The 17,409-nt window shown below is 53.5% G+C and overlaps 2 protein-coding genes across 2 annotated transcripts; one reads left to right on the top strand and one right to left on the bottom strand.

Moving 5' to 3' along the window:
* Positions 1-1,088: 1,088 nt before the first annotated feature.
* Positions 1,089-8,856, bottom strand: SERINC4 (serine incorporator 4). Its single transcript, XM_044444910.1, has 12 exons — positions 8,830-8,856; positions 5,471-5,629; positions 4,987-5,165; positions 4,781-4,860; positions 4,429-4,522; positions 4,047-4,258; positions 3,158-3,253; positions 2,950-3,076; positions 2,404-2,476; positions 1,838-1,889; positions 1,448-1,622; positions 1,089-1,299 (listed from the first exon to the last, which is right to left on the bottom strand). The coding sequence occupies exons 1-12, from the start codon at positions 8,854-8,856 to the stop codon at positions 1,089-1,091; spliced, it is 1,485 nt and encodes a 494-aa protein (XP_044300845.1).
* Positions 8,857-12,942: 4,086 nt separating this feature from the next.
* On the top strand, positions 12,943-17,252 carry HYPK (huntingtin interacting protein K). Its single transcript, XM_044444894.1, has 4 exons — positions 12,943-13,157; positions 15,634-15,689; positions 16,169-16,220; positions 17,031-17,252. Exons 1-4 carry the CDS (start codon positions 12,972-12,974, stop codon positions 17,124-17,126), a joined length of 390 nt encoding a protein of 129 aa, XP_044300829.1. The 5' UTR covers positions 12,943-12,971; the 3' UTR covers positions 17,127-17,252.
* Positions 17,253-17,409: the final 157 nt, after the last annotated feature.

Raw genomic sequence — 17,409 nt, forward strand, 5'->3', positions numbered from 1 at the left:
CCTTACCTAGTTCTATCCTCCTCAGTTTATTAAAATCAGGTTTCCCAAAAGGCAGAGTATGTGTATGACCATGCACAGTTTTTGCTTCTTTTAAAAATAAGAATTCAGATATGTCATGGTCACTTTCCCCCAGAGTTCCCATAACTTCTACTTGGTCCACTAAGTCATTCATATCAGTCAGTATTAAGTCAAGGACAGCCAATCCTCTAGTTCCTTCCTACACTTTCTGTAGAAGAAAGTTATTTGCCATGCATGTCACTAATTTCTTGGAGGGGCCACTTTTGACACAATATCTCCCAGAAGTTAACAGGATAATCAAAGTCCCCCCACATCACACTCACTTGAAATGGGGGCAAAGAAAGGCGGCCCGGGCTTCCCCATAGGTGCATTCAGTGGGATTTCAGTTGAGCAATACTTTATTGGCAGAACAAGTCGAGTGACCATGAAGACCACCAGCCCCTTTGGGTGTGCCTCTTGTCAGTCAGCCTTGGGATTAACCCTCTACTTGACCGGATCTTGCTTCTACCACCAGGCCAAAGGCAATATGCCCTTTTCCCCCACTCCTGGCCCCGAATTCACCCTCATTGCTTGCCCCTCCACTGCTTTGGCAGTCCTCTCAGGTAAGACTCCCATGCTCCTGTGGGCCGAATTGCAGGTCGTCTTGTTCTTGGGACTCTTGATTTGTCCCAGACTTAGAACTCAAAGACGTTCAGTCCCACAGCCAGCAAGAGGTGGCCCCGCATTCACTGGCTCTTCATCCTTTCCGTATCTCCCCTGCCCTCCCTGCCCCTAACCTTGAGCATCCACCACTTGCAGAGTTCCGTGCCTTGTCCCCTGTGTCGGGACCAGGAAGATGCCCAGCACCCTCCTCCGGCCTGCAAGCACCCCGCCCAGACAAGCCTCCTCCCTGCTCTGGCTCGAGCTCCTGGCGACGGCCTGGCTGGTCTAGGAGGGCCACGGCCCAGTGCGGCACTTGGGGCAGCACCCAGCAGGAACCTTGGGCGGAACCTGCCCCTGTGTCAGCCTCGGGCAGCCCCAGCGGGTGGCTGGGCCCAGGGCAGGCGGTGGCAAGGGCAGTGGAGTGGGGACTACGTTGCAGCACTGATGCGATGAGGCGCTCGCCGCCGCCGCACAACACGCAACAGGGATCTGTTGTGCCGCTGGGATCCAGGAAGGCAAAGCGGGCCCAGCAGAAGCCAGAAGTAGAGCAGGATGCAGGCCCAGCTGGAAGCTACCTTGACCCAGAAGGTGGACCAGCTGCCATGTGTGAACGTGGTCTCCAGCTCAGCGTTCTCGTAGCTGCAAAGAGAGCGGGGTTGGCAGGACAGCACGACCTGGCGCCCGCCTCCACTTCTCGGGGCTCCAGCGTGCCCGGCTGAGGCCAGGCAGCTGGGCAAGCAGCTGCTGCAGGGAGAGACGAGCGGCCTGCTGCAGGAGCGGTCCCTACCTGAACCAGTTGGTGAGGGTCATCATGACATACAGCGAGGCCAGGAAGAAGACAAAGTGGAAGGTGGAGTAGCTGTAGGCCACGTGGTGCTGTTCATCGTGGACAATCTGTTCCACCCCAGAGGGTTCCTCCTGGCCAAGTCTCTGCCCTGGGCCAGGACCAGAAAGGGACCCTCCTGATCAAGGGCCCCCAGGCTCGAGGACCAGTTCTGCATCGCCGCCCAGTGCTCAGAGGATGCAGCTGCCGGGGCTTCCCTGGGATGCCACCCTGGGCAACTTAGCCTCCTACTCGCCTGGAGAGAGGATGCCGGAAACTTGGAGGGCCCCCCTCCCTTTTGTGAGAGCCCGGCAGGGGCAGGAGATGGACAGCAGATCCCTTAACTGTGCTCACCTGTCAGCTCCTCCTCCATCTTCTCTGGGCAACAGAAACAACAGGAGGGGTTCTGTAAGGAGAATAACAAAGGTGGAAAACCTTCCTTTGGCCCTCGCCTTCGGTCTGCTGTCAGTTTCGGTGCCCCTTGTACGTTGGAGCCTTCCCTTCCAGAACCGGCGGCCTGGGCCATTCCGGCTGCCGGGAGAGCAGTCCCCAAACCGTGTGTCCATTCTGAGGGACACATGCCTGCTGAAGTACAGCTTTTAATTCAAGATATTTGCAAGAGGAGTACTGAGTCCCCACAGAGAAATCCACAAGCTTCTGTGTGTGTGTGTCCCGAGCTGGAGTAAGACACACAGTGTGGGAGAGTTGGGCTCAGGAGCTCTGCACAGAATGTGTCACAGCGGCCTCCGCTTCTGCCGAGGCACTTGTGGCAGCTCGTGATTTAAAATTGCGAATGCAAGGAAAAGGTTCCAGATGATACCTTTGGCAGCAGAATGTTCCTGGGCAAAGGGTGGTTTGTTCAAGAGATGCGCAGGAATCAGTATATTCTGCAGCAAACGGAACTGTCCTCTCATACCCACCTGGAACTCAAAGCTGTAGACCTTGACCATCCACAAGGGCCCGAACATGGCGGCCAGCAGGGATGCTTCATTGCTACGGAAGGAGAGAGGCCCAAATGAGCAAAGCAGCTGCCTTGGGAAAGGGTGGCATGCCCACAGCAGAGGAGGTTCCCTGCTGAGGGATCCATTCCAGTAGCCCAGGGGCTCCAGCCCTCAAGCCCCAGCATGCCCCGTTCCCAGCCTCAGGGGGCCTGGTCAGCATGAGGCTCTTGCCAACCACTTCCTCTTCATGAAGCTCAAAGGCTGGAAGGGAAGATGCTTCAGTTCTGCAGGTGCCTGCAGAGTGAGAACGAGGCCTGGAGCTCTGTGAGAGGGGGGCCCTGGAGAGGCTGATCTCTGCACCAGATTGCTGTGAGGAAGGTGCCCGCAGCCATCTGCAAGGGGAGCAGCAGGGAGCGCAAGCACTTCTCCAAACCGCTCCTCGGGCCTGTCTGCGTCGGCCACCCTTGTCCGCGGCACACCGGAGGCCAACGCTAGGCTTGGGGGCACGTGGAGGCCGATACCCACCAGGCAAAGAGGACGCAGGCATACATGATGCCAGCCCCCACAACCGCAACAGTGGTGTCTTCTGTCTGCATTCCATCCTTACTGACGCTGGGGAAGCAAATGGTAAGATTTTGCCCCTTGTACTGCACTGTGGGAGAAAAACATGAGTGAATCAGGGAGCTGGTCCCCGCATGGCTTCCAGAGATTGTGCGCAGACAGAGACACAGACCTTTTTCCGGCGGGCGGCTGGACAGGGCTGAAAAGGTCAAGTACATGACATAGCAGCAAATGATGGAGGCCTGCAGGGGGCTGGAGCTAGGCTGTCCTAGAAGCAGAGGAGAATGGGTGTGAGCCGGCGAGGAGCACAGAAGGCCGGCGAGGAGCACAGAAGGCTGGCGAGGAGCACCATCACAGCATCGGGTACGGTGCCGAGGGTGTGCAGAAGGCCGGGGCAGCTTTCTGGACCACGTGACACCCCTCCTGCAGGTAATGACTCCTCTCAGGCTGTCTGGTTTCAGCCACAGATGACAGTTCTTCAGAGCCGTACGGAGGGCACCGATGGTTTCATGGCTTACAGCCACAGTGTTGGCATTCTTGCTGGAACAGCTAATGTGGTTTCCTTCCAGAGTCTGAGCTAACCAAGATTCCGGGAACCACCATCTCTTTCCCACCCCATCTTTTACCCAGTGAGCAAGTCTGGGGCATGGGAGGCCAGAGAGTGAGCATGCTGCAATTAGTGGGAGGAAGTGTGCCGCGTCACAAGGCTTTTGGGCTACCAACGAGGTGCCCGCTGGTGATCTCATGCTCCTGAGCAGCTCTCATTCTGTTCCATTTTCCTTGAAACCGAAGAACTGGGAATAAGACCCTTCCATTTTTCCTTGGGAATTTAGCATGGTGACCGCAACCCCATTGTGCTCAGAAAGTGTGAAAAGGCCACCCGTAAAGCCACTTGGAGAAAGAAGCCCAGCCACAGCCATTGCCCTGCTGCTTGCTGAGGGCCGCTAGCACCCACCACACGCAGCTTGGACCAGGAGGGAGGCTCAGTACCGGCACCCTGAAGCCAGGGCGGGCCTGTAGCCTGTGCCACAGAGAAGGGATGTCCCGGCCACAGCACTCACGGAGGCGGACGCAGGGGGTGACCGACACGAAGGACATGAGGAGGCACAGGCCCCCGTTGAGCGCCAGCAGCCCCTTGTTGAGAGTGCAGCCACCCGGGTGGGTGTAGAATTTGTACAGGAAGGTGTAAGCAGTGGAGGCCACTCCGTAAAAGCCCAGTGTGGCCAGGAACACAGCCAGGTACCAGCGTTTGTCTTTGGAGGCTCCGCTGACCCTGGGAAAGAAATGGTTGTTGGAGAAGGACTCCACCACCCAGGCAGCGGCCACTGCCTTGCTGCTGCTGCTGCTGCTGCTGCTCCTCCTCCTCCTCAGCATCACTCAGCTCTGCCAAGACCCACCTTCTCCAAGGGGGTCCTGCTCCCTCCCATCTGTGCGGGAACTCACCAGTTCTTGTTCCAGGTGTGGGCAAAGGCTGTGATCAGCACCAGCTGGACCAGGATGAACATGAAGCCCCCACAGACACCCACGAGGTGCCAGGCTGCAGCAGGAAAGCCGGAAGGAGGCAGGGGCTGGTCAGGCAGGGAGCCCGGCCACTCGGCTGGCCTTCCCCACCAAGCGACAGGCTTAATTCTGGAGTGCTGTCTCAGCACTCATGCTGGAGCCTGCTAGGCAGAGGTCCCTGCCGCCGAGGACCCTCCTTGCGGCAGGGCGGCAGTGGAATCCCCATGCAGCTCTGAGCCGGCCAGCGCCCACTCGGCATGGCCCCTCGAGGAATCACTCTGAGGGGAGCGCATACCTTGGACGAAGTGCTGTTCCGGGATGAAGAAGGCTGCAGCGCACAGCCCCACCAGAGCGAGCAGCTTCGGGAGCCAGCACCTGCAGGGGAAGCGAGGTTGTGGCGAGGCTGGCCGGGCAGGGTGTGGTGAGGGGAGGCACAGCTTCCTCTGGGCCAGAGCAGAGACGTGGGACTGGGAGTGGGGGGCCACTGAACCCCCCCCTCACCCATTGTGCAGCAGAGCGCGGGGGTTGCTGCTGGACTTGATGTTGACCAGGAAGGCGGCCTGAGCCAGGTGGAAGCTGGCTGTGCCAAAGCAGACTCTGTAGACGGCCAAGTAGCCCACCAGGATGTTGCAGTCGGCGCCCGCAGGGAGGTGCTCGCACAGCACCGTGTAAAAAGGCACCTGTGGGAAGGAGGGAGGGAGGGAGCATGGAGGGAGGTGGCCCCCGGGCCAGCGCTTCCCACAGTGAGCCAAAAGCCAAGGAAGGGGCCCCTTCACTGAGCCTGTCCCAGCCTCTCTCGGTAGCACGTTTCGCTAGCTGCAGGGCTGGCTTGCACTTTTAGAAGAAGAAAAGACCCTTGCTGGAAGAACCAGCCCTGAGAGGCTCCCCCTCCCCTCCTCTCCCCTCCACGAAGGGTGCTGTGGGGAGCATGCTTTGGAGGAGGCGTGGCCCCTGTGCCCGGGGATGAAGGGCACTCCTCACTCACGTTCTCCTTGATGACTTTGGTCGCGGTGCGGGAGAGCAGGATGCAGCAGCTGGCGCAGGCCAGGATGTGGAAGAGCATGTAGAGGAGCCGGGTGCCGGTGGACGCCTTGCAGCCGGGGCAGCACACGCTGCAGGGAGCTGGGCCACAGCAGGAGCAGAGCTGAGTGTGGGGAGGAGGGAGGGAAGGTGACGCCTTGCCTGGGCCCTCCGTGTGTTTTGCAAGGAGGGCGAGCCGCGTGCTTGGAACGTGGCCGGAAGGGTGCCTAGACCCCCCGGTGCCAAGAGCCCAGGGCCCTCCAAAGGTGCTGGGCCTGGCACACAGATGAGCAGAGCAGGGCCGAGATCAGCTGCCAACAAGCCCATGTGGCCAGGGTTGCCTTGCTAGGCTTGGGGCACTGCCCCTGGGCAAGGGCTGTGCTCGTGCCCAGCCAGGCAGGCATCTGGCTGCATTGGACCAGCCCCATGTGCCCCCCTGGCTCTGCATCTGGGCCTGTGGCCTGGCCCATTCCCAGGGAGGGGCTGTGCCAGGCAGTTCTTCCTCTCTGCAGAGAGGGACTGAGGTCTGGGGGCTCAGTGGCCCCCCGCTGCTGCGGGGTGGGGCAGTGCAGGGAGTCTGCAGGGTGCACCCAGCCGTCGCAAGCCGCTGCCCTGCTGCCAAGCAGCAAACAACCCCAGTCAGACTACAGTGGAGCGAGGTCTGCCTGCTTCCAGAAGAACACAGCATGGCCTCCAACTCTGGGTGGCTTCCAAATCTCTGTGCCCTCACAGGGCAGTGGGTGCCTTTTGTACATTCGCTGCCTTGCTTTCGCTCCTCTTGCTCGTGGGGGCTGCCCATGTGCCCTCCATGGCATACCACCCATCTACACTGGGGCTTTGCTGGGGGCACGGGCACTGGTGCCAGGGTGTGGGGAGGGCTGGAGGTGTCCCATAAATGCAGCACCCGCCTGCCTTTGTTCCTTGTGCCTTTTGTTTTAACTTGTGCCATGTTGTTACTTGCTTCCCAACCAGGCCTAGGCAGATGTCGGTGTGGGTATACAAGATGGTGGTTTTGCTCCTCGTGAAGCATGCAAATGCCATGTGTTCGCGTATTTTGCTAAAGAAGAGGCTCGCCCACATGAATTCTGTGCTCCTCCTTCCTTTGCCTCATCCTCCTGCACGGCTGTCCAAGCCTGTGGCCTTGGCAGGCCAGCCCACATGTCTTCAGAGGCTCCTGGTCCTCAGAGCAAGTTTCCTATGCTGTTCCTGCTGCAGATCAAGGCGGTGGCTTGTCTAGTTGGAGGCATTCGCCCTGCCTTCTCTCCGCAAGGCGATGCACACACAGGATTCAGGCAAGACCTTCTCCCCAGAGCCACCCAGTTGATCCCTGCCAGCCAGTCCATCTGGCCACCAAGATTCCCGGGGAGGATTAGAGTCCGTGCTAATCAACTGCAGCACGTCCCCCAGAGCTGGCCAGCTCCCCTCCTCCCTCACATCTGCACCCGGGAAGAGGGTTGACTGGGGCACCCGGTTACTGCAGTGCTGCCCTCGGACTCGGCTCAGGCCCCGTCGCCCACTCACCTGCCTTCAGCCAAACCCACCTCACAGGTTCTTGAGTGAGGGCATTCGTGCATGCTCCCTGGCCTCTTTGGAGGAAAGGGGGGATATCAGGATGCCCAGGGGATGCAGCCCTTCTCAGTCTGGCGTCTCCAGATGGACTACAGTTTCCTTCACTTTTAGCCAGCACTGCCAATGATCATGGAAGGCAGGGAATGTAGTCCAACAGCATCTGCAGCCGAGATTCAGGCAGGGGCCTCTCAGGGACAAAAGAGGAGAAATGGGGCATGCTTTCCCTCACTTGTGCATCTTACAACTCACCCTGTTTCAAGCAGCAACTGGGAGGGAGACCTCATGGGTCCCTGACCCTGCCTGGGAAACTCTCCACTGAGGTGTTCCTAGTCCATGTGCCTGGAGCAACAGGCCAAGCCCACAGGGCAGTCCGCTCAGTGCACTTCTATAGACAGAGCAGCCCCAGAAACCGGGCCCAGATGCCGTTGCTAATTCTAAGAACTACCCATGGCCATTAATTCAATGACAAAAAGAATCTGGTTCATCTGATCCCAGCCAAGTTAAGAGATGCTCCAGTTGGGCTGCTTGAGCAGAGAAGGTGAAGAAGTTTTGGGGACAGACAGAATTGGAGATGGGCAGCAAAGTTAACCATGCAGATAAATCATCAAGTACCCCAAGTATCACAGGAAAGGAGTCAACGTACTTCCAGGTGGAGGGAGAGTTCCTAGCACTAACAGTCGGAAGGCCTTGTGCAGCTCTTCAGTCTTAGAGGTTTTTCACAGTAAGAAAAAGCAGACGTGGCGAGAAAGCAGGCAGAGAGATGATGGTGCCACCAGGGCTGGTCTAGCAGCACCCCAGCCTTGCAACCAATATCCAGCCAGTGCCTCGGAGCAAGTTCCTAGTCTCTCAAAGAGTCCTTCCGCTCCAGTGAAGGCACAAGCAGGCGATGCCTCTGGCTGGCCCCTTGCTTGGGGTGCAGTGTGGGGTGGAGGGAGGGAGATTGCATGTGGATGGGCAACTGGCTGATGGCTCTTGGGTGACGGGGGCAGAGCCAGGTGTTTAGGGGCCTGGAGGATGAAGGCCGGAAGAGGACCAAGCTGTGCCCATAGAGGCCGTCTGGACCAGGGGCAGTCAAGACCCTCACGGGGAGCAACAAGTCTGAGAGACTGGCAGACCTGCTGAGCAGCAGCGCTGGTTAAGCTGTGCTAAGAATGCAGAAGGAGCGGCTCCCACCACTCCCACCCATGCTGAGGGCCTGCTGAGCTGCCTGCCTCCCGAGGACTTTGCTGGCGCTGTGCTGGGTGCCACAGCTGGGGGAGCCCGAGGCCCTCCCTGCCGCTGCCCTGCGGCCTCCTGCAGAGCCTTCGCTCCTTGCTTCGGAGCAACAAAGAAGGCTTTGCAAGGCCCGTGGTGCCGCCTGCTCCAGGCGCGGGGCAGCTGGAGTGGCTCTCCATCATTCCCACCTCGACCGCTTGACCTCAGGCGATGGCAGCCTGGGTGGCCTTGGCAGGCCAGGAGGACTGCAGGGCCCTCCCAAAGCCGGAGGCCTGGGGCATCCTTGCCCACCATCTTGGTTCTCACGGCCTGCAGCAGAATGCCGCGGAAGGAGCCACGCACTGGCAGCGCCCTGTGCCTGGACGCAGAGTTGGGCAGGGGTGGCTCATTTCCTGCAACGCCGTCTGCCCATGGAAGGAGCGGCGCCCTCACTCCAGGGCCACTGCCCGGGCTGGCTACACCCTTCGTGGGACGCCCCCCCTCCAGCACTGGCCTGCCAAGAGTCCCATGGCCACGGACCCTCATCTTCCTTCAGCCTACCTGGGCCTTGCAGCAGGCAGGCAGCATCCCTCCTCCGTCCCGGAGGCCTCTGGCTCCCCAGAGAGGGCTCGGGCCACGTCCGCCTGCCCCAGGCCCTCGAGCCCGCCCTCTGTTCGGCAGCAAACCTGGGGCAGGTGGTGCCTGCCGGCTGCCCAGAGCTCCTCTCTGCTCCCTCGCAAGGCGATGCAGAAAGAAAGCCAATTATTGTGGAGCCGGGGATTGGCCCACAAGGGGCAGCCCTCCCTCCACCCTGCCTCCCTGGGACCTGTGATGCGCAGGTCAGGGGAGACTTCCCACCTGATGTCTGGGTAAAACTCGCATTTCTGCCTGATGATGTCAGGAGCCAAATCTGCTTCCTTAACCCTCTTACCCAACAGAAATAGAGGGCTTAGCGGCTCCTCGGGCACGGTTAGTCTGCCGCAGGCTGAAAGGGACAGCCACTTTCTTACCTGAAGTCACCCCAGCAGGGAGCAAGAAGGGAAAGGCGGAGGCTAGTAAGCCCCTTGGCCCTGACCAGAGGGCTGCTGAGCGACCGGCAGCTGGGCTCGCCTGCCCCTCCTCGTCTCTGCAGGTCTTCTGCCCTGCTGGTGCTGCCTCGGCTCTTGCAGGCGTGAGCAGAGGTGCTGTGGGCGGTGTTGGAGGAATGAAGAGTTACTGACTGAAGATTTGATTTTAAACAAGATACTGGACCACACGAAAATGGACAGACTAACTTTATCTCTTAAGGAAAAAGAAGATACAGCTTACTACTAAACATGGGACTTTTTCTACCATTGGCTAGAGAATTGGAACTTTAATTAGGGCTGAAATACATAGCAATTGTAGAGAGAAATAAGATTCTGTACCCAGTGTGTCTGAAGTCTTTGGAATAACTATTTGTTTAGCGTGTAGAAAACAATAACAATTTTGAAATCAGAGGTGCCGCGGTGTCAGCCCTGTCGGACAGGCATGCAGTACTGCCCAGGGGATGTCGTGGCACCGTCTTCCTCACTGTCCTCCCACAGTTCTCCATCCCTGTGAGCTTGGCTGCAGTCCTCTCAGTCTTTGGACCCTGACAGCAGAGTTCATTTGGCCAGCAGCAAGACATTTCTCCCTGTGGTGATGCAGAGTATTTTGGGGTAGCTTGGTCTTGAATGGGAAAGTAAAACCCAGGAGCTGTCCTAAAGACCTGCTCCTCCTGGAGATAAAAATGCAAGAATGGGGCAGTTGATCTGAGTTATTTCATTTCTAAGCCTAAGGGAAACAATGATTAGAAGTCTAATTAAAATGATTAGATTAGGTGAGAGCCAGTGTGGTGCGGTTAAGAGCATGGGACTGGGACTCGGGCGATCTGGGTTCGAGTCCCTGCTCAGCCATGGAGCCAACTGGGTGACTTTGGGCCAGTCACAGACTCTCAGCCCAGCCTACCTCACAGGGTTGTTGTGGGGATAAGATGGAGGAGGAGAATGATGTAAGCTGCCTTGAGCCCTTTGTAGGAAAAAGGCGGGATATAAATTGATAAATAAATAAATAGAAGTGTACTGAAATGTGAATGTAAACTGTCAGAAAATAGGGTTAATCCAAAGGGATTTGTTTGTACAATTTATTCACATTATATTGAAATAGCTGGGTGTTTGTCAGGTGGGCTGAAAATAACATAAGAAGAGGCAGCGCTAGCAATACAGGAAAATGTATGGATGACTCAGTCAAAGAAAATGGTTATCAACAATCCTTAGGCAGAATTACTTAAATTAATTACATCAACAGTATATTATTCCCAATATGTTTGGCAATGCAAAAGAAATATTGCCTGAAAAGCGACCGGCAAGGTTTGTAGGGTCAAATGCAGCTGCCATGTCCTGCCGTATTAGTTGAGAAGATATTCTTAGAAATGGCAAGCACTGGACTTCCAACGGCTTGTGTAACATGCGTGTTGGCTCTAGGGCAGGGGTCGGCAACCCACAGCTCTGGAGCGGCACGTGGCCCTTGAATCCCTCTGCTGCAGCTCCGTCGCTCAAAATATGTGTCATAGCCGCTGATCTGCAACCCATGCCGATTTACTGAGCTTTTTCCCCTGGTAGGCCAACCATGGATAAATCGAAGAAAAGTTTCTGAAGAAAACTGAATGTTTAATGGAACGTGGGTAGATGAATTTGCTTTTACTGCTGACAAACTTATGGGGTTTGCTGTTTAATGCATGCAGCCCTTTAGCACTGACTTTGACTCTACAGGAAGCTGTTCTCCTATTCAAAATATATGAAAGGAGTCCTACTAGTTTATAATGTAAGATTAAAAATAACAGTTTTTAGTGACTGAACAAGAGCTGCAGCTAAATCATAATGAAGATATAGATCTACTTCCTTGTTTTAAGAAGATTCTTATAAAAATTCCAGCAACATCATTACACTGGGAGACGGATGTTTGTTCAATATTTCACCGGACTATTATTTATATTTGTTGTACTGCAGAAACTCTACTTACTGTATGAAAGTATCAGTTAGTCCTTTTTTTATTCAGGTTGACAGCTGACTACACCCTCCAGTACACGTGATAAAAGGATGAGGGCACACAGAAGCAGGCGGCAGTTTTGGTTTGCTGCAGGTGGATAATTTAAGTTCGGCTTTTTATTTCATAAATACAGGAAGGACTGAAATAGACATTGAGTATTTTATTTGTAAGTAACCTTCAACCCAGCATCTTTTTTTTCAGAGTTCAAAAGGTTTTTGCATGCAGAAATAAAAATTTGTTTTCTCTGTAGCAGTTCATTGATTTCATAAATGCAACACACTATAGTTTTTTTATACATAGCATAAAGGTTAAAAAAGATATATGCAGTGTTATCTTCATTTCAGATGTCAAAAGGGGTTTGAGGCTCCCAGTGTTTTCTTTTGTGTGGGAAACGGGTCCAAATGGCTCTTTGAGTGTTAAAGGTTGCTGACCCCTGCTCTAGGGGCAGAAGAAGATGCAGAAGGACCATCTGAGGAATGAGTGGCATCCATGCTTACAGCATCTTAGCTCATAAACTGCCGAACTTTTAACACTGGAGTTTCGGCAGGTTGCCATGGCAGAACAGATGCAGCAACTTGAATTACCTTAAGCAAAGGTAAAGCATTTGATTTTTATACCATACACACCCAAATCAGCCACATGTGCAGCTTTCCACAGGTTAGAGAGACAGTGTGGTATCCAATGGTGTGAAGAAAATCCCCAAGCCACCATGGAGCCCTGAAACCAGATCAGTCTGGGCCTAGCTCAGCACCGGGTTCAGACGGGGGCTGGACAGCTGCTTGCAGGACCCACAGGCAGGCCACAGAGGCAACGCTGCATCCTGCCAGGGTTCCCGGCAGCTGGTGCCACAGGTATGCCGCCCCAACCCTGGAGGGGGCAACTTGTGCAGCCTCGGATCCCAGAGGTGGGATCTTACTGTCAGGATGAGCAGACCTTGACACCCTTCTCTGCTGCGGGAATTTGCCAGTCCCCGGCAAAGCCAGGCCGACTGGCGGCCTTCCATGCATCTCAGGGCAGAGAATCCATGCGAAGGCTCTCCTTGGAGGCGTGCCCTTCCACCCTTTCCCAGGCAGCTGGGGGCACCTTTCCACACTGGGCAAACTTTCTTACCTATTTCAGAGTTTGCATGCAAAGGGGACAACACATTAGATGTAGTGTTGTAGTTGTTACTATCTTGCATCTGTTGAGTTGTGAACTGCACAGAGAGCTTCAGCAGCAGGCGGTACAGAAATGTCAAGAACAACAATCTATATCCTTTTCCCTCTTGCAAGGAGTCCGGAGCCCCGCACTCCATTTCATCCTCGCAACAGCCGCCCTCAGCGGTAGGACCGGGCTCTCCGTGAACTTGAGGGCTGGGAGGGAACGAGAAGCCGCGGCTCCAGCTCTCCTGCGCAGCGCACGTCGCACGTTCCCTCTTTCCATTGCTCGAGCTAAGCCTGATGGACGTTTTCTTTGCCCCCGCTTGGCTGTCTTCGTATTTGGAAAAGTAGTGAGAGTTTGAAAGAGGAACGCAGACTCCCACCTACCATCTGTCCCGCCAACGTCTATGGTGCCACTGAGCCTTCCGCTCTAGCCGCCCACGTGTCCTTTCGCGCTCTCCCTCCCGCTTCCGGAAGGCGAAGGGCACGTGACGGAAGCAGAAAGCCCGCGGAGAGATGGCGGCCGAAGGGGATGTCGAGCTGGAGCTGGAAGCGGAGCCGAACGGCTCGGCGGGCGGCGGGGATGGCGCGGGGGGCCGGCCGGCCGAGAAGCCTCGGAAGCACGACAGCGGCGCGGCTGACCTTGAGCGCGTCACGGACTACGCGGAGGAGAAGGAGATCCAAAGCTCCAACCTGGAAACGGTGCGCGGCGGGCGGGCGGGCGCCATAGTCCCCCTGCGGTTTCCCCACCGCAGACGAAGCTGCTTCTGCGGCTGCGCCCTCCGCTCCGGGGGAAGCGGGCCTGGCTCCAGCTGCAGCCGTGCCTGTCGCCCCATGGCGCCGAGGAGTGGCGCGACGGGGCGGGCAGCCCGCTTGGGGCCAGTGAGGCTCGGCCTATCCCACTTCTCCGGGGTGTTGTAGGAATGAAGTGGTAGAGGGAACCAGATGACTGGTGACTGTCGTGTGAAGACACGCCAGGAATGGCGGTTACAAAACCAAGCTGTCGTAACGCAGGGAGCAGACCGCACCGACGGGCTGCCAGTCTTGTTAGTTCCCAGGCCATTCGCAGGCTCAGTTTTTTATGCGAGTGTCAGCCTTTTAAGAACCAAGCGGCTCGGAGCAATGCATTTGCCGTGCATTGAGATCAGAAGTTCAGATCTCTCATGAATTAGCACTTCTTTAAAGTGCTGCTGCAGAAAAGCTTCCAGAACAAGTTCCCGTAAGATCAGCAAAGGCAAGTCCATTCTTGCCTGCAGGCCCACAGTCCAAGAGAGAATTGTATAAATAATAAATAAATAAAATTGCCTGGCCACAGTAACCAGTTGAAGAGGGCAAACTGACAAAAGAGTAGCTGCCTGCTGTTGGAGGGGAGCAGTGTGCTTAGGCACTGCTGTGCAAATGCGAGAACCTGAGGACCAGAATGGGAGAGCTGGCATCTCTGCCGATACAGGTGAAGCTAGAAAGAGCAGGCATCATGGAAACCTGGTGGGGAGGAGATAACTAATGGGATGCAGTAATCTCTGGGTAGAAACTGCATAGGAAAGACAGAGGTGTACCGGAGGAGGAGTTTCCCTCTATGTTAAGGAGGGCATAGAGTCTCCTACAGACTTGATCATCTAAAGAAAGAATGATCTAAAGATAGTGCTCCTTCAAAGAAGCACTATCTCCAAAACTCAGTCATAGGAGCATGCTATGTCCTGCCGACCAGAACGCTCAGGGGAATGAAATCGGAGGCCGTCAGGCAAGGCAGCACTGTAAGAATGGGAGACTTCACCAACCCACAAATCGACTCAATAAATGCATGTTCTTGTTCGGAAATAGATGTTAGATTTCTTTCTGTCCTAAATGGCGGTGTCCTTAAGCACTTGTCATGGAGCCAACCAGAGGGGAGGGTTTAGTCCTAGGTGGGGTTTATTTAGAAAATTTATTTAGAAAATTTCTATGCTGCCCCATTTGCCGAAGCCTCGGGGCTGCTCACAAAACATCAGTTAAAATATAATACACTAAAAATATAAAACGAATTAACAATATAAAATAAGTTGTTTGCTCAGAATATAATACAGGATGCAAATGTTGCCACAAGGTAACCGTGGCCACGGTGGTATCAGATTTAATCTACAATTAGGAGGAAGATTGCCAAAGTGGTCAAAAATAGTTGTTTGATGTCAAAAGAGGAAATGTCTTAAAAATGAGGGAACTGGTTAAGAAGAAGCAAAGAAGGGGAATCTTTAACTGTACTTAAGAATAGGATGCAGAGCTCACGATGAGGCCTAATAAGTCCTAATGCATGGGTCCTCAAACTATGGCCTGGGGGCCGGATCTGGCCTGCCATGCCTGTTTGGACCCGCCGTGCGCCCGCCCGCCACTGCCCATCTTGCCCCGCGCGTGGGGAGGCAGTGCTTCGCTCACTCGGAGAAAACTATCTCCAAGCAAGCAAGTCGCCTGCCTTGTGCCCCCGCCTCCCCTCGCCATGCGCACCCGCTCGCACCTCGCCTCACCTTGTCTCGCCACGCACCCACCCCCGCCTCAGCACACACACCAGCCCCCGCGCCGGCCCGCATGCACCACGGGCACCACCTTGGCCCCCTGGTGGAAAAGTTTGAGGACCCCTGTCCTAATGAAACCTATTACCTGGGGAAGTTGTGGGCTCTCCCTTGCTGGAGACACTCAAAAAGTGTTTGAACAGTCATCTGGATGGCATGGTGTAACTTAGTGTCCTGTAATAGCAGGGAGTTGGACCCAGTGATCGTCTGGCCATCCAACACTAGTATTCTATGATTCCAAGTGCTGAGTAGAGGGGAGCTAGTACTGTGCATTATATAGAAGGGACACTTGTATTAATGCAGCCCAAAATAGTTGTTGCCTTTTTGCAGCCAGATACAATAGTGTTGACTAAGCTTGTGATACAAGAACCTTTTCATTCATACTATTGTTGAAAAAAGTAACCTCTCTATTGTATTTATGAATTTGGTTTCCTTTTTCCTAGGTACAGAATTGGGCATTTGTCCCTATTAAATGTTTTCAGTCCGGTATTCCACTCCTTCAAGATCATTTTGAATTCTGTTTCTGTCTCCCAGGGTGTTTAGTTGTACCACCCAAATTTGTGTCATCTATGTGTATGTTTTAATTCTTCAGAGAACCCTAACCAAGTTTTTTGCTTTTGTTTTTCTTTGTCTAGGCCATGTCAGTAATAGGAGACCGAAGATCCAGAGAGCAGAAAGCAAAACAGGAACGGTGAGCACTCGATGTTCATATCTCCTGCTAAGACAGTGGGATTGTCCATTATACCTTTTAGGAGCCGTCACTGCAAGAAATGCTTAAGCTGGTAGCCTGTAGGTATAAACAGCATTTAGTGCTTGATATTTGTAGCAGCGACCAAGCTCAGAGGTTAAAGTAGTTAAATACTGAATAATTTCCCTAAGGAAGCACTTGAATATGTTACATTTCTAACACATTAAATCATTTTGCATTTACTTGTTGTTGGTTCTGCACTATTTGGAGCCTGCTTTGTAGCACCTGAAACTAAGGCGTATTCTAGTTCTATCCGAGCAAATATCCGTTGCTTATGGACAGCTAGAAGTGTGCTGTTCCTTGTAGTTCCGCTTCTGTTGATACCAGTGTTGCTCAAAGGCCTGTTGTGTTTGGGAGGGAAAAGGACGGCTTAATATGCTGGAGATGGGTAGAGTCCTGATTCTGCTCTCCTTCTGTTTTAGGGAAAAAGAACTGGCCAAAGTTACCATCAAGAAGGAGGATTTGGAGTTAATTGTGAGTGCAGTACAGCAATCATTGCACTGACCATCAGGCAGTTTCATCCAGGGCTGTGGAGTCTGGACATAAAACCTTTGACTCCAACTCCTTTATTGATATATCAGTATAGGAAATAAATATACTAATTCTTTATTGTCTCAATTGATTGAAAGCACTCAAACCTACAAGCCATTTCATCACTGTCAATGTGAATCATCAAGCTACTTTTTAGAACCCTAAACTGTTAAAGATGTTTAAATCCCTGTTAAAAAAAAAATTCTTATCTTTCTTTAGCCCTCAAGTAGATGGAATGTTTTTATTGCTGCCTTTCTCATTCACAGCTTCTAACACTTTAGGATGAAAATGCTACAACTGTCTTTTTAAATTTGATGCTCCTATTGGTGCATTTTTTCTCAGAACTACAAAAACTACTAATTTTTGCAAAACATGCTTTTTCACAACCATCCTCTTCTATAGTACATTGACACATTATTGTTAAGTGTTCAGAAATAGCCAACTTCATTGACGCTTTTTTGCCCTTGTGAAGTTTTTCATGGAGTGCCACATTTTCACTAATATATGAAATTAAAATATATCCTGAAAATATAACCTGAATAAACAAGTTAATCAAATTATCTGTGAAATAGAAAATTTAAATGTATTATTTATATTGCAATTTAAAGTTATTAGGAGTTGGAGTCAGCACATTTTTACTGTCTCTGATCGCAGTAACCCCAGAATTGCTTCCGACTCCCACTCCACAGCCCTGGGTTCAACATGGCACATTGTGGATAAGAATTTACTTCCCCTGCTTTCTTTTCTGTACAGATGAATGAGATGGAGATCTCCAGGGCAGCTGCAGAGCGCAGCTTGAGGGAACACATGGGTAATGTGGTCGAAGCGCTGATCACCCTCACCAACTGAAAGCTATCAACTGGATACACGTCTCTGGCCAAAGGGAGTAGAACAGCTTCACATTTCCCTTCGTTGTTCAGATTATGGCCGCATCTGACATCTTAAAGCTGTTGGAATAAAGATGTCATTTTTGAACTTGCTGTTGATGTGACTTATACAACTGACTGAGCAGGAAGCATTTCTCTTGGCTGACTGAACACCTGGTGGTGATTACTTGGGGCCCATTTTCCTTCAGCACATGGTGCCCTCCACATGATGGCGGGCAGTGGACATGATGGTGAATATAGAAACA

This window comes from Varanus komodoensis, unplaced genomic scaffold (genome assembly GCF_004798865.1).
Source record: "Varanus komodoensis strain SLA01 unplaced genomic scaffold, ASM479886v1 scaffold46_1, whole genome shotgun sequence".
NCBI lineage: Eukaryota > Metazoa > Chordata > Lepidosauria > Squamata > Varanidae > Varanus > Varanus komodoensis.

Coding starts and splice junctions, on each gene's coding strand:
- SERINC4 (XM_044444910.1), bottom strand. CDS start 8,856: ATGCTGCCTGCCTGCTGCAAGGCCCAG. Junction 4,259..4,428: donor CACACCTGGAACAAGAACTG/GTGAGTTCCCGC, acceptor TTTCTTTCCCAG/GGTCAGCGGAGCCTCCAAAG. Junction 1,890..2,403: donor TCTACAGCTTTGAGTTCCAG/GTGGGTATGAGA, acceptor TTCTCCTTACAG/AACCCCTCCTGTTGTTTCTG.
- HYPK (XM_044444894.1), top strand. CDS start 12,972: ATGGCGGCCGAAGGGGATGTCGAGCTGGAGCTGGAAGCGGAGCCGAAC. Junction 13,158..15,633: donor AAAGCTCCAACCTGGAAACG/GTGCGCGGCGGG, acceptor TTCTTTGTCTAG/GCCATGTCAGTAATAGGAGA. Junction 15,690..16,168: donor CAGAAAGCAAAACAGGAACG/GTGAGCACTCGA, acceptor CTTCTGTTTTAG/GGAAAAAGAACTGGCCAAAG.